This window comes from Echeneis naucrates, chromosome 3, assembly GCF_900963305.1.
Source record: "Echeneis naucrates chromosome 3, fEcheNa1.1, whole genome shotgun sequence".
NCBI classification, from domain to species: domain Eukaryota; kingdom Metazoa; phylum Chordata; class Actinopteri; order Carangiformes; family Echeneidae; genus Echeneis; species Echeneis naucrates.
The window spans coordinates 19,433,682-19,449,523 of NC_042513.1; the positions used below are offsets into that span (position 1 = coordinate 19,433,682).

At 42.3% G+C, this 15,842-nt stretch overlaps 1 protein-coding gene across 2 annotated transcripts in view; it reads right to left on the reverse strand.

Moving 5' to 3' along the window:
- The window catches only part of lrrk1 (leucine-rich repeat kinase 1), a 57,372-nt gene that overhangs the window by 16,321 nt on the left and 25,209 nt on the right, over positions 1–15,842 (reverse strand). For both annotated transcript variants that reach the window (XM_029497946.1, XM_029497947.1), the window contains exons 12-29: positions 15,269–15,339; positions 14,347–14,476; positions 13,304–13,416; positions 11,885–12,096; positions 10,460–10,624; positions 9,310–9,482; positions 9,029–9,149; positions 8,624–8,783; positions 7,676–7,854; positions 7,496–7,593; positions 7,144–7,315; positions 6,860–7,029; positions 6,391–6,530; positions 3,915–4,215; positions 1,262–1,431; positions 756–953; positions 530–669; positions 261–398 (exon numbers count right to left, since the gene is read on the reverse strand). In XM_029497946.1, the coding sequence (XP_029353806.1) occupies positions 261–398; positions 530–669; positions 756–953; positions 1,262–1,431; positions 3,915–4,215; positions 6,391–6,530; positions 6,860–7,029; positions 7,144–7,315; positions 7,496–7,593; positions 7,676–7,854; positions 8,624–8,783; positions 9,029–9,149; positions 9,310–9,482; positions 10,460–10,624; positions 11,885–12,096; positions 13,304–13,416; positions 14,347–14,476; positions 15,269–15,339 (2,851 nt within the window). The remainder of the gene's footprint in view (positions 1–260; positions 399–529; positions 670–755; positions 954–1,261; positions 1,432–3,914; positions 4,216–6,390; positions 6,531–6,859; positions 7,030–7,143; positions 7,316–7,495; positions 7,594–7,675; positions 7,855–8,623; positions 8,784–9,028; positions 9,150–9,309; positions 9,483–10,459; positions 10,625–11,884; positions 12,097–13,303; positions 13,417–14,346; positions 14,477–15,268; positions 15,340–15,842) is intronic.

Consider the following 15,842-nt stretch of genomic DNA (forward strand, 5'->3'; position numbering starts at 1 on the left):
ACTATCAGCCACTTATGATTACAATATGGACAGCACTATCATTGCAGAGTGGAGATTCAGTACATATTTCATTCAGAGTTAGATTTTAGTTTTGATACATGGATACATGCACGGTACGGACAGATACAAGTGACGGAGGTGCCCCCGGATAACATGTATGCAACTTCACCACTGCCATCGTGCCAAAAGTAGATCTCAGTCAGCCTGACAAAGACCTAAATGCTACAAATTAGTATGGGTGAAGGGGTGAGAGGCAGTACCTTTTCATCATACACAATGCCTGGTCGGATCTCGGGGGCCTGGTACCCTGGTGTGCCCTCAACCCCGAGTGCGCCTTCATGGAAAGATTGCCGAGAAATACCATAGTCGGACAGTTTAATGTTGACTGGATCATGCACCTGGAGGAAGATGCAAAGTGCTGAATTAGACAACAGGAACGAAATCAGCCTGTTTCTTCTTTTACAAAACAGTCACATTGAATATTATCAACAACAATGTAAGTTTGTCTCATGGTGATTCACACACAGACCTGCAGAGACCACACCAGGATGTTGTCAGATTTCAGGTCACAGAAGATGATGCTCTTCCTGTGGAGGTATGCAAGACCTGCTGCAATCTGATAGGCGACTCTGAAGGTTAACATGTGACCAAGGGGCATGTATTTGGAGTCTGCAAATAAAAAAAACCCCATAATGTTCAACAAACAAAGAAACAGGCCTAACTCCAGAGGGACAGATGAATATCTGTCTACATGCCTTTGCGCTTCTCCTCCAGCACAGTGTTGAGGCTTCCCAGAGGGGCTAACTGCAGGGCGAAGCAGAGTGGGTGGATGCTGATGCCCACCAAAGAGACAATGCAGGGATGCTGAAGAGAGTGCAACATACTGGCCTCCTGGCGAAACTCAGAAAAGCTCCGAAAGGCATCTGCAGACTGTAGGTGTTTCACCATGGTGTCTGAAGAGGAATGAGAAAGGAGAACACAATTGAAAAAGGATATTCAGAACAGATCTGAGGCTTTGGGGAATGCTCCATAAGCTCAAAATCAATCATTCTCACAATCACTGGTAATTTTAGACTTTTTACTCTGTGTCCCGCTATTTCTACATCTGTGCTAACATGAGGTGGAACTGTTGGACAGAATAATCCTAGCTAAAATGGCCTTGCAGTTCGTGCCTAATGTGCGCATCAAATCAAATCAAATCAAATCAGATATATATTTTATATTTATTAGACCTGTCACTATAAAGAACATGCCTCTATACCTGTGTCGCTGCTGATGCGCTGCTGTCGGCACTTTTTGAAGTGGAAACATTTGAGGGCCACCAACTTGTCACAATATCGGGCTTTGTAGATGACGGTCCCACTGCCCCCCTGGCCAAGGATGTTACTCTCCTCCGCAGAGTACTCCAGCTGTGCCCTCTCCAGAAAGAGCCTAAAATCACAGACACACACAAGCTGTTGTTTTGTTTGTTAACAATTCATATCCAAAAGCTTAACCTGCTCCAGGCCTCTCTCGCTATACTGGACCCAAAGATAAAACTCAAATTGATAATCTCACCTGTCTTGACTCCTGGTATGAAAACAATAAGGGATATCTTTCCAGCAATGGAGATTTCTTTGTTTTTATCCATTCTAAAATAAAAGTGTATATTCCTCCTGCCTACTATGTTTTAAAGACCAAGTCCGGGTGATGGGTGTGGGGTGGGGTATTAACTATCAGCAGATATGCCCCAGTAACATCATTATTAGCTTAACTAAGGAGCTAATTTACGCAGAATCCAAATTTCAACATTACCCATGTTGTACTTGAGTGATATCTGGGAAACAAAGTCTCTCCTATATCAACAGCCTTACAGTCTGAAAGTACAGCTGTAGTGAATAATCATCAGGTGTCTTTAGTGAACATGATAATAACACACTGAAGTTGACCTTTGAACCCTGTATTAAAAAAAACAAACAAACAAACAAACAAATCAAAAAAAAAAAAAAAAGGCATCATTTAATTGTATGCTAATAGCCATTTTAGGTAAATTTATGGTTTGAATTTATGAATTACGGCCAAAAGTATGGGATTTTAAGAGTCAAAAGCCATAAAGGTCAGCATGACCACTCAGTCAACCTGCAAACATAATTTAACATTACTTGACAGTAATTACTACCACTGCAGATAGATGTTGGTAAGCAAAAGAGTGAAGTTTGATTCGGATCTTGCTACATTTTTTCTAGACTGGGGCCACTATGTATAATAGAGGGTCATTTTTACAGCCTTAGTTTGGGTAAGAACTGGTGGTGGTATGCTGCAGCCTTCATCTGTGGAGGATGGAGGATGGTTGTTGGTGGCACTTGTATGTATACCACCATCCATCTCACATCTTTAAGAGTTCCAGTACAAAACGTTTGCAGTTTCCATTGCACAAATATTTGGAAGGGCTGTTTAACTATTGCAGCAAACATTTCCATGGGCCTGTGCTATTTTATACAGACAGAAATGTGATTTCTCAACTGGCCGCCCACTCAGTACCCTTCCCTCCTGACCCGACAAACACACAGGGCTTCAGGGTACTTCACAGACTGCAGACATTTTGTGTGTGTGTGTGTCTGTCTCTGTGCGTAGGACACAGACCAGACTGCAACATTAGTGGAAGGAGTGGTGGTTACTCTTGAGCCCTGACAATACATCAACAGATACTGTCACTGGCAGCTAATCAGCTGAACTCATGATACAGACAGAGCCTAGGAGAGCTGCTGACTGTCAGTGTATGTGAGAGACAGAGAAACAGTTAGATTTTGTGATTCATCCAGTTGCTGTTGAATGTGTCTGGTGGACAGGCAATCAGTCTGAAGTTCAGTGAGTAGCTGTGATCTCAGGCTGTCTTTCAATCTGAGAGCACTATTTCCTCATGCCACATTCAAACCTTCCCTCCTTTCTCCAATAGCTTCTGCTCTCGGGCAGGTTTCACTGCTTACGCTCAAAACAGTCTGCCTGCAGTCAGATCTACTGCTGCTGCTGCTTAGTTTGAGATTGAACTTTGCCAAAGAACAGGCAAAGAACCCTGATAATTATCAGCAGCATGTTATTTGTTCAGATGAAACCGAGAGATACGCTGCACAGCATTGACCCCATGACCACTAATTTACGGATATTTGCAGCACAGTCTTTTAAAAGGTGGATGGGCTGTGCACAGACTGGGAACATCGGCCATTGGAGATGCTCTCATCCAGTAACCTATACATTACAGTTTGGTGCTTGTCAAAGTTACACACTTGCTCACACTTGATAATTTTTTCTGCTTCAACACATCCACAATTAAATGCTTGCTTGATGCCCAGTGGATCCCACTCAATTATATGTGCCACAGTAACCAGATACAAATGTTATTCCCCAGACATGTCAGTGCTCATAAAGTTATGGCTCATGAGCCAACAGCCATAAGGGGAAATTTAAAGGACTCAGGGCTTGAACCGTCGGCCTTCCTATTAGCTAATGCCCCGCTGCACCGCGGCAGGAGTCTCATCAAGAGCCTTGGCAGGAGCTGAACAGGTGCACTGTGCCCCATCTTACTTAGAAATGATTTTAACACCGAGAGAAAGGCGCCGGTACTATCAACATAGCTGATAGACATGAAGTTATCATGCGCTTTTGTGGTCTCCATGCTATGAACACATATTTGTCATGTTAATGTTTCCAGACTAAGATGTTTATGTGATGAAATGAACAAAATTTTTACAGTGTTAGAGGTAGCTGGGGGACATCCTGCTCTTGAGCCAACAGTTCTCAGATGTCATTCAGGTAGACAGCACTGCCTGAAAGTACTAAATCTGTGCTAAACCATATTTATCTTGGAGCTAATTTGGTGGTGTGTGCAGCCCTCACAGAGCAAAAATGAAACGGTGCATTAAAGGGTGAGAGGTTACCGTGCAGGGAAGTCAGTCATGAAGAGCTCTGGGACTAGCTCCTGGAGGAGGACTGGCTGGTTAGGATGCTGAGGACAAATGATGTGCTCCTTCTCCACTGCAGCCAGGACACAGTCCTCCATGTTAAAGTAATGGACCCCTGTTTCCCCTCCTCCTCCATCATCTCCTCCACGATTTCCTCTCCCTTTGGGAAGGCTAGTTAGAAGTTTGGTTGGCTTTTGTTGGTCCCGAGAAACACAGAGTGGACAGGGGGCATACTGCTCTATGAGGAGACTCCCATCACTCTCACTTGCTGTCAAAGCTGCAGGTTAAGACAAAGACACATGTATGTCATTTGGGGTTAGAAAAATCTCAGTTCCAAGACTACAACTTGATCACTTGTCAAATGCGAGCAAGTGGCTCCTTCAATATTCCATTTTTGATTTAGGACCTTGCTTTGTGATGGTGTCACAGTTGAAGGAAACATCAAAAAAATTGATCGTGGGCGCTGAAATCACTAAAATATATTTAAAAAACTGGTGATAGGCTTGTGGCGGTCCCAAGCCCAGATAAAAGGGGAGGAAGGAAGGGCATCCAGAGTAAAACAAATCAAACATGCAAGTCACAGACCTGGCTTGCTGTGGTGACCCCAAAAAGGGGTCTGTATCTGTATCCAGATTAGGAATGGTGCGGCCATCGTGCTTTTTCTTAAAATAAATTGAAGCGTGATGTGGTGGTTCCCTCTGTTGGACTGCCTTCGTTTGCACATAACTGCAGTTCACCACGCTGAGTGAGAATGAACTTTAGCACTTAGGAGGGTGCACCTTTATGTGTATCTTACACCTTTTCTACATCTTTTATAGTTCTCTGAACTGTGTCCTCATCCCTAACCACGTATATCTGAACAATAGTAAGTTTGAACTTGCTACTGGAGTTGTGACGCCATTTCATACCAAAGTAACCAAATGGCTGCAATCTTTGTTTGGATCCAGAAAGAGAGGTGCACCTTGGTAAACAAGTGAAAAGTCTTTTCATCGTGCTTCTCTTTGATGGTTAACGAACAAAACAACGCATCCACTAAAATTGTGCTTTCTCACCACTGACCGGTTTAGACTGTTATTATAGGCTAAGCATTTTTTCACTTGACAAAACAAAAGTTGGCACTCAGTCAAATAGTCTTATTACCTACAATTACACAATCGACAAACACATTCCAGCTAAAAGACATCAACAGCAGAGCTGAGCTTTAGGCATGAATGCCTGATGTGCATCTGTGAAAGAACCACTCAGACATTGAATCCTCAGGAGATGGGGTCGAGCTGCACATTAGCTGATGTTTGAGCCATGATTTCTTGATCCACCATTAAGATACAAGATTTTCTAATTGTGAGTACAGGCATTTCCTTTCTGCTGATGACTAATCCACGTCTGTGAAGCCATTGCAGTGCTCAGGATTTGAAGCTGTGCATAATGCTACTGTTTTCTTGTTTTGTTTACACTGCAGCAGCTGTAAAGCGTTGTTCAGCGCACTGCTCTCACTCTTGCCAAGGACTGTCTGCGAAGATTTTTGTCACTTACTTATAACCAGAAACATGGAAGATTAAAGTCTCAAAGAGATGCAAAAAATCCTGGGCTATCCTTTACTTAATTGGTGTCCCTTTCAGAGAGCGTCTGGTAAAATGTTACCTTCCCTTAAGGGATTAGTGAAATAGTGCTCCTGAAAATGGACACATGCACAGATGATGCCTGCGGTGTGATGCCACGGCATTAAAAGATGGAGTGCTATAGTATTAGATAGCAGTGACGGATAAGAATGGAAAACTCTTATTGATGAGATGAAAAAAGATCAATTAAGCAAGATTTGGCAGTCATCATATTCCAATCACACACTGCCAGTATGCACTAGTGCTTAGTAGTTCAGTCAGTCTCATACTTCATTCTCATCCATATTATGATTGGTGTGATTTGCTCCATTTTAGCAATGCAAATATTTCCATGGTTGATTGAAAACTGCTTTGCTGCTGAAACTCCAGCTGTGGTAGATATGAAACATCTGCTGGAAAAACATGTGTCCACACAGGCAGTAATGACGTCTCCCACACATACAAAAAAAAAAATATATTCTGCCTCTGTGACAGAGTGAGCAACTGTGACCCTGGGTCATGAAGCAGTCTCTGTTTGTGAAGCAATATCCGTGTACTTTCCTCCCTGCCAGCTCTGATAAACCATCTGCATCACAAAGCAGGCATATCAAATAAATGGATGGTGGTGGAATAGTGCTGCATTTGGCGTACTTAAAAGTCTGAACAACACTAAAAAAAGGAGTCACCCCTAATTATTAGATCAGAAGTTCCTCTCCATGCCTGACATAAGGACCCGCTTTGCAAATCTCAAATGGAATTATTACTATTATTAACACGGAGCCGTTTTATTGTGACCAGCCTTTCAGCTCCCAGTAGAGTCAGTGTGTCAGGAACACAAAGAGAAGAGCACTGACCAGGGAACCACTGTTCAATCAGAGAGTTGACGTGGTCTGTGATGAAGGCCATGGCTGAGAAGTCTCTCATCTCCGATTGGCAGATGATCTTAATGCCTCCACTCTTCTTCCTCTTCCAGTTGACATCTGATGACTCCACACTGCAGACACAAAATAATGTTAATGCCTCATTCACTAGAAGGTTAATCTGTTTTCTGCCCATTGGTCAACCTTCAGCTGGCTTGGAGAAGTAGGAAGGAACACACAAAGTCTGACCTTATTGTTTAAGATCTTCTTAAAAATTACTAATTTGACACAAACCTCTTTTAAACTTCAGTTTACAGTGTTAAAACATGCAAACCTTTCCACTTCCTGTGAGCTGGAAGGCCCTTCAAGACGACAAAATTCTTGTTCTGATCTGCTATTTGCCTCCAAAGATTTAGCTCCTTTAATTACCTTTAATCCCAAATGATGCTAGTCATGCTCTCACCTGAGGTAACCTCCCTCAAAAGTGACCAGCAGCCCTTCCTTCCAGTAGATGGTCTGGCTGCGTCGGACTCTGAAGGTGCTGCAGCGATTCCGCTGCTGGGTTCCAGCAAAGCTGTAGATCACAGAGCTCCTGTTGTGCTGGCTCCTGGTATTCCTTCTGAGCTCAAATGACTGAGCAAACACAACAAAACATGTCAGGCCAGAAATGTAAAAAAAAAACAAAAAAAAATAAAACTTATGTATTTATGCATTAGGCGAATGATGAGAATCTCTTTGATTCAGTACCTGCAGGTCCATTTCTGTGAGGCTGATGAGCATCCTGGCAATGAAGCGCTCCCAAAATCCAGCAGGGACAAAGCTCATCTTAAAAAGGCGCTCCAAAGTGTTGTTGAACTGCTGGCGGAAACCGTGGATGTCCATAGCTGGCTTGGGGGGAAGGAGATGGGGCAATAGGTAGCTACAGAAAGAAGAAGCATCAGTATTTGTTGATTTTTATAACATGAGGTCACAATGTGTTTTCTGAGTAGCTCTCAGTCTACAGGAAGGACTGGAGGCTACAACGAACAAGCCTCAGCTAGCTGGTTAGCTAGGTTCAGCTAGTTATAAAGTAAAAATCTGTAGACAGATAATATCTTACCTGTTGTTGGCCACAGACAGGGCAATCTCAAATTTGGCCAGAAATTGGAAATACTGTTCCTCTGTCTGCTGGGTGAACCCCGTTCCCACCAGCAACATCTGCAGAACAAACAACGCTGTGAGGAACCCTTAAAAGACTACCAACGCCCAAACCTTCTTTCTGATATTGCTACAGTCTCACCCTGAGGTCTTCAGTTTGAATCACTCCGTTCCTGGCAACAGAGCGAGAGGACTTCAGGTGTATGATCCTCTCCAGGCATTCTGATAGCCACACAGGACACAGGAAGTAGAGGGTGCAGAGGCCGTGGCTGGTGTCCGGGAAGTGTAGCAGGGTCCCTGTCTCTATCAAGAAGCTGATGGCTGGATGTGAATATAAAACAGGGGCCACTTGCACTGTCCATCTTAACTGTCAAGGTTGCTGATCTGATCAATAGTGACAATCGCCTTGCCACTTGTCAGTTAGCTTTAGAGTTGTATTGACGCAAGTGCCTACGGCGAAAAGTAAATGAGTTCAGTAAATGTGAAATGGAATTGACATGTGCCTGCGGTGTGATTCCTTTTTTCATTAATAATGTGAAGATAACAATTATGAATTGAGTAATAGGATTAGTTGAAATGGCTTTGGGTTTTGGATGAGTTCAGTCAAGGACACAATACCTTGGTAAAGCCTCTACCAAAGGAAGACCAATCATAAGTTTACTTGTTCATAAGTACAAAAGGCACCCCAAAAGAGGGGTGCCAATGATTCAGAGCATTTCAGGCACCTTTGATGGAACAGGAAACGTAATATTGAAATCAATGCAATGTCCTCATTCTGCAAACAGTAGTAGTAGTAGTGAAATTTTCAGCGAGTAAAATGCAATGGATAATTGATCACAGTTTTCAGTTATGTGTCATTTAATTAAAAATGATGGACAAGATAATGTTTAAACTTCAAATATTGGTGGAAAATGGGGAGCTCTTGAACCAAATCAATGAAAAACAGACACTCCTACAGATTGTTTTTGTGGCTGTTTCCAAAGTTAATGAGAATCTCTCTCAAGGAAAACTGTGAAGACGGGTATGAAATTAATTTGCTCCAGGTACTATGAAGTATCGATCACTTTGTCATTTCTATTTGTAACCTTACCAGTCTGTAGGTCCTCATAGTCTCTGATGTCACTTCCTGGGTTTTGTTCAATGATGCAGTCCAGCTGGGCGTTAGTTAGATACTGGACCTCTTTCTCAGCATCTCGCCTCTGCTTCTCTGCTATCACAGCTTCTTGGAGTGTGAGATAACTCCTAGGGATCTGGTAAAGGAGACAATGATAAAAATCTGTCTAACAAAGACAATTTGAAGAAGTTGATCGTTTGCTAAATTAATCTTCTTAATGAATCATTCCGTGATCTAATCTTATGAATATTTTCCTGCAATGGATTTTGTGATTAAACACAACAGGGACTTACTGATGGACGCTGGTGTATTTTTGAATTGTGTCCTCTTACTATGGTGTGAGTTTGAGGTTTAAACTGGCAGGTACACCACCTCACTCACCAGTCTTCCCAGTAGTTTGCTGCCTGAGGCCAAGCTACTGCTGTCCTTCATGGACAGAGTCACCTGGTAGATCAGCTTCTTCAGGCCATCAAATCCCTCCAGGGTTTTACAGGACACTTCACTGAGAACAAGGAAACACACAAACACACACACACACATGAAAACTCAAATGTTTGGTGATACTTATAATAATTACAGAAATCTATCAGAAGTATATACAATGAATGGAGTTGATTTTTATGAATATGAAAAACTAATGAAAATATAAAAAATGTGTTAACTGCAAGTGCTTCCAAGTGATGTCGGGGTAGCCCGTGGCTCGAGCTCCAGAAGGGGACCGGCACAGAGCCAGGATATAAGCTCTCAGCGTTGCCAGTCTCTCTGTGCGGAACTTTGTGTCAATCAGATCCAAATGTGTTCCCACAACCACCACTGCAGAGTTGGGGGCCCGCGCCTAGAGCACATAGCAGATAATGTTTGTTTTTTGAGATAAAAAAAAAAAAAAAAAAAGCTAAAGCATTCATTCTGTTCACCTGGAGCAAAGTTAATTACAATTCTGATTTACAATTACAGATAATGCCGTGAACAAAGTTTATAATGAGAAACACGTGAACACCACAAATTTCCCCCTCAATCCAAGATCGCGTCTAATAAACCATCAGCGAAGTGGTGTTACAACAGAGGCAGGCGGCAGGTGGCTGGTTGAGACATACACTGGTCATCCTGCAGTGACCTCCATGTAACCATGGAGCAGTTACATGGAATGGAATATGTGCAACATCTGTCAGTTGTTTATGACATGTACAGTGACATTATACCCAGAAGAGCCTTCACACTGAAAATATGTTCCACCAGGAATCTGCGATGTGAAATGGAGGCAGAGGGGAACAGATGTTTATTCTGTCAAACTGACAGGACCACTTTATATTGAAACTGGCAAACTCAATTAATAGTGTGAATGAACCACACCAATCAGAGGAAACCAAAGGGAGGGCATTACCAAACATTACTTGGTAATTAGGATCCAAAGTACCATTTAATGGAATGATGTAAGCAGCTTCAGCATTTTCCATGTTATCATGACATTTATATGTCATTAATCGGGGTGTAATTTGTGGTTCAACAACAAAATCATTTTCCTTTAAAATCAGATCACTCCACCCTTCCTCAGGAAACACCAAAACCATATCTCCAGCCGGTGCTGACAACTGTCTGGTTCACACAGTCACACCCTTCACAACCTGTCCAGCTCACACTAAAGTACAGCTGGATCCAAGTTTTCAGTTGGTCTAGTCTGCAGAAGTGTGTGTGTGTGTGTGTGTGTGTCTGTCTTGTGAGGGTTTGAGAGAGAGAGAGAGAGAGAGAGAGAGAGAGAGAGAGAGAGAGAGAGAGAGAGAGAGAGAGAGAGAGAGAGAGAGAGGTAAATTTCACCTCAATGTTTAGCAGCCATGTCTGCAGATTGGCCACAGCTTCTTCACCCAAAGCCAGGTTCCAAATCACCACATACAGGGCCTTATCAGTGAAGAAACACTGGTTCACTGTGGACATGCTGGCCTGACCACCAATGTCCCACACATTGAATGCCACCGAGTCCTTCTGTGTGAAACAAGACGAGAAGTAAGTGAGTTTAAGCGTCTGGAAAGCAAATATGCGATGAGTCAGCAACTGGCTGTGGTGACTCAGTCTTCTGAAAATATGAAAATGTTATTATTAGATCCACTCCCTCAATTTTTAGTTTCCAAAGACAAAATCCACAGAAGTCACTGCGAATAGTTTTTACTAGATGAGCCAGTAATCCCTATAAAAGCAATGACAGCATGTTTGCTGGGTTATCCACAGACACAGACACACTGTTTGAATGCTTCGAGCATCACTAATTAAATTATCACATATCTGAAAAGCAATCTCTGCTGTCATCATTTTAGCAGTGCCTAACTCCCGGCTAATCCAATAGATTTCTGATGTTCAATTAGACATTTTACCACCTAACGTCCCCATAGACTGAGAAGTGAGTCAGTTAATGGACACTGACTCAGCCTCCAGGAACCATTTGAAGAACTGTAAAAAACCAAAACTGTAAGACAAACCCACATTAGCGGGTTAATGAAAACATTTGGATCCTGTCAGTTAAGTGGAAACCTATTGCGAGGTTGCCTCTTGGTTTATGAGCTACTGACTCCAGTTTGTAATTTTCACGTTGCCATCTTAATGTTTTGAAACCAGCAGAAACCATATTTGGAAGAGAAGAAAGAGCTGAGAAGGCGTAACCTGCTCTCGACTCAATCCTGATTGGCTGGCAGGTCACTGTGTGTTACAATCTGTCAATCATTAAACAGAATGCAGATTTAAGGCCATTTAGCTTTGGCCTCACTTTTCAGTACCAGAGTCATTGTCCACTAGGAGCATTCCAGCCTTTCAACTGCATCCTTGTCATGGTTGTCTCAAGCAGTACAGGAAGTGGAAGCTTATTGATTTTTTAGTGTATAAGAACTTGAATTTTGTCAGTCTGTGAGTCTGTGAAAAAAAAAAAAAAAAAAAGCAAAAGCATCTGCGAGTCTTTGCTAGTCAAGGAGAAAATACATTTAATGTAGCAAGAAGCTCTGCATGGCTGTATTCTGGTTATCTTAAGAGCTAAATAAAAATGCCAGTACGTTATTTTTTAAAGTGACAGAACTTCTACACATATACAGCAGGTATACACACAGAAATCCAACCCAGAGACATTTGCATCCACAGAGCCTGAGAGGACTGAATAACTTTGATTTCATCAGTCTGATATCTTGACATGTGCTCTCGTGTGCCTGTGTGCACATTGAATATACAGTATGTGTCGGTACCATCTGTGTTTTTCCTCACGTTTTTGCCACTGTTGGGTTTCTCCAGCTCCCAGGTGGAGGTGGAGATGCTGCACTCTGCCGGGGTGAAGGCAGATGCCCTGCCGGTCTGTAGAGCCTCGAGCAGCGCTGTCTTCCCCTGCCTTGGTGGACCAATCACCAGCATTTTCAGAAGTTTACATGGCTCTGCTTTGCGAAGGTGTGCCCGGAGGAAAGCAAGGACAGAGGCAGGACCTGAAAAACCATAAAGATCCAAATTTCATTTTCATTACAAAGCAGCGTCTAACGGGTACCACCAACCACATACAGTTCCCTCCAAAAGCATTGGAACGGCAAGGCCACTTCCCTTGTTTCTGTTCACTGAAGACATTTGGATTCGTTTATTTACTCGTTTATTTATTTAGAATTAACTGTCCTACAGTGACAGATGTGTCAACAAACACAGTCAGACAGGTTGGGACCAAAACTAGAAGGCTAAAAAATTAAATATATATATATATATATATATATATATAGCTCTGCCATAAATGAACGAAGGAAACCTTTATTACCCCTCAGGGAATGCATAACCATATATACCTGCAGATATTACCTGCCAGTCCATTGCAGGACCAACACACAGAGACGAACAAAACCTCACATTCACGCTCAGACATCCAGAGAATTTAGAGTCACCACTTAACCCTAAACATTCATGTCTTTGGACGGTGGAGTAAACCCACACAGGCTCGGGGAGAAACTGCACAAAGAAAGGCCCCAGGCCGAGAACATAACCCACGAGCTTCTTATTGTGGGGCAACAGCGCTAACCACTATGCTGCTGTGCTGCCTGCTCACTGCACATATGAAGTTTTAACTTTCATACACCCTCCCATATCGCATGCCCAACTGGTCCAGGCAGATGGCTTTGGTTTACGCCTCAAAGGAAGTTTTTCCTTCCCACTGTTGCCAAGTGCTTGTTCTGGGAGGGATTTTTTGCATCTCTTTAACAACTCCCTAAAGAGTTTGGTCTAGATCTGCTCTATATGTGAAGTGCCTTGTGCCTCTGTTATAATTTTGCGCTATCTAAATAAATTTGATTTGATTTGAAATTGAGATAATTTGAGATAATCACTTGGACATTTGAAATGAAACCTGAATCGTTGACTGGAAATCATAGTTTTACTTCAAAGGCCCGTCTGTTTTTTTCAAGTCTAATTCAAAATGATAGTCAGGTGTTGTGAAGACTGAAACAGGCTTTGTTTTCTATAAACCTTCCTGTGTTTCAAAGTGACTCTTAGTAAATTCATATGAACCCAAATTGTAGGTTTCTAATATGAGTGATCAGGGACAAAAGCCAATGTCCTTACTCCACACAGATGGAACGTTTATCTGAAGTTAGTAAAAAGTCTCAAATAAAGTGTTTATGTTTGCTTAGTAACACAATGAAAATTGGAGAGTACCTTCTTTTCTGACGTCCTGGGGAACATTAGAAATGTTGAGGCCTTCTGTGTCCAGCTGCCACAGGTTCGAGAGCTGACCGAGCTCTGCTGGGAGCTCCCGGATTCCAGGATTACTGTCCCCAGAGCAAGTGAGACAGCACAGGTCAACATGCCACAATTACAGGCAGTACAGTCACAGCTACCTTCCATTCAAACAATGGGTCAGGTTTTAATAGCTTAATGAGTTCATTTGTTATTATCATCACTATCAAGCTGTTAAGACACTCTTCATTTAAAGAGTGTCTGAAGGTCCCTGAGGCACAGCCAGATGGACAAGTTGCTTTTTTGGCAGCAATCGAGAATGCGGATCCATGATGTGTATGAGAATTGAGCAAATTGCAGTTTGTATAAAACAGCTGCAAACAGCTGTAGCAGGAGGACTGGCTTCATACCAAGCAGTGGTTCCCAGTGACAGAGGCAAATTGTGTTCATCCTGAGAAGACCTGTCATGGCGGCCATTTCTTTTTTTTTTTTTTTTTTTTTTTGGGCGGGGGGGGTGATATCGATAAGCTTAAATCTCAATTCAATACTGTCTCAGAATAAAGGTGCTGAGTTCTAGCTACACATCAAAATCTATTTCATTTAAATAGGGTTAACTTAATTTTGGTTGCTTACAAAGCTTAACGTGAAAATACAAGAAAACTATCTTCAGTAATTTGGTCCTGAAGGAGGCTGGATTTGGAAAAAAGTCCCATTAGTTTACAACATTTCCCTCTAGGAAATGTTGAGCTGTTGTGTCTTCTACAATCAATCTTGTGTATGGGAAAATGTACTATCCCTGATCCTTCAGTGTGTTCCAGCCTCGTCTTTATCACAGTGAGACAACAGTGACCCTTACAGAAAAATCAGACCAACTGCACTTCAACTGACACCAATTGTCCGTGGCAGAAGGGATGAAAACACGGTTGTCTAGACTGCAGCTTGAGGAACATTACACCACTGTTATCAGTGTGACAGTGCGACAGCGTGCAGATGAAGGCTGGTGCAGACACACAAGGACTCACTTGGAGAGGTAAAGCTCGGTGAGGCTGTGCAGACCACACACGGACTGAGGAACACACTCCAGCTGGTTGTCATTCAAGTACAGAACTTCCAGTGAGTCTCGCAATATCATGGGAAACTCTATGGGGCACACTGCCGAGACAGAGGCATGCAGAGAGTCACAGGATGACTCAAACACACAGACATTTCTTAGAACATAACTAATACTAGAGCTGGACTCCAGCCTTTTCCAAAGAAACCAGCTCTCACTGGAGCTGGATTCTGGATATTAACAGAAATTTGTTTTTTTGTCACACAATGTGTAACTCTTGAACCAAACTACAACATTTTTATGATATAAGGAGACAGATAGTGGTGAAGCCCACGCTTAATTTACAGTATTAATCATCCAGTCACCATCAGCAGCCGGTCATGATTGTTGTTAACTCAGCAATTATCATTATGTGTTAAGAGATCCAGACGATTAACTAAATAGACATGTTTATATGTGTAAGCGTTTACTGCAACAGCAGGGGAAAAGGTCAAGAGTTAAATTTACTGTTTTCAGTGTAACAAAAGTGGCTTTTTTTTATCTGTAATTTTACTTCTTCAAGACTTAATTTTGACTTTGTTTTCACAGGAGAAGAAGTGACGTGATGAAGTTATGATTTCCACAATCCACTTAAATCGGCAGTTGCAGCAGAGATGACACTACAACTATATTTTCACCAGGGAATGTGATTTCGTTTAACAGTTCTTTTTTGATTGGGGGAAAAGAAAAAGAAAAGAAGAAGCTCCCACATCACAGTGATGTCCACATTTAACAAGATACTGATTGAGCTTGTATGAATTGTTCCAATCATTAGATCTTACCAGCTGGAAGAAAAGAAGACACCTAATTTCATTACACTTCTTATTATTCCCATGTATGCAAAGTAGGTCTACCTGGGTCAGGGTCCCTCCTGTTCCATGTAGTTAGGAAGGCCAGCCTTCTGGATTTGGGCCCCTCCTCAGTTCTAAAACACAAAATATGAAAGTATCTCGGTGTATCTGTCGATATAACTGTGCTGGAGGCAGGCTTCAGATCTAAAGACAGAGGGGGTGTCCACCTTCAGGCTAGTGTGATAAATAAACCACTAGCACTTTAATAGGAGCACCTTTATACCTGCTTATTTATGCAATTATCCTTTCAGTCAACATGTGGCAACAAAACAACAACAAACAAAACCAAAACGCTTTTTATCACCATCATCATCTTCATTTGTTCCCAGTAAAGAATTGAATAGAATTTAAAATCCCTCTCCTCACATATAAAGCTCTTGATGACCAAGCTCCATCATATCTCAGAGAGCTCACAGTTCCTCATTATTCCAGGAGGTCACTTCACTCTCGGGATGTAGGTTTATTTGTGGTTCGTAGAGTCTCTAAGAGTAAATCAGGCCTCCTCTATGGAAAGACTCCCTTATCAGCCTGGGGAGCAGAATCTGTCGCAGCTTTAAAGATCAGGCTTCAAACCTAC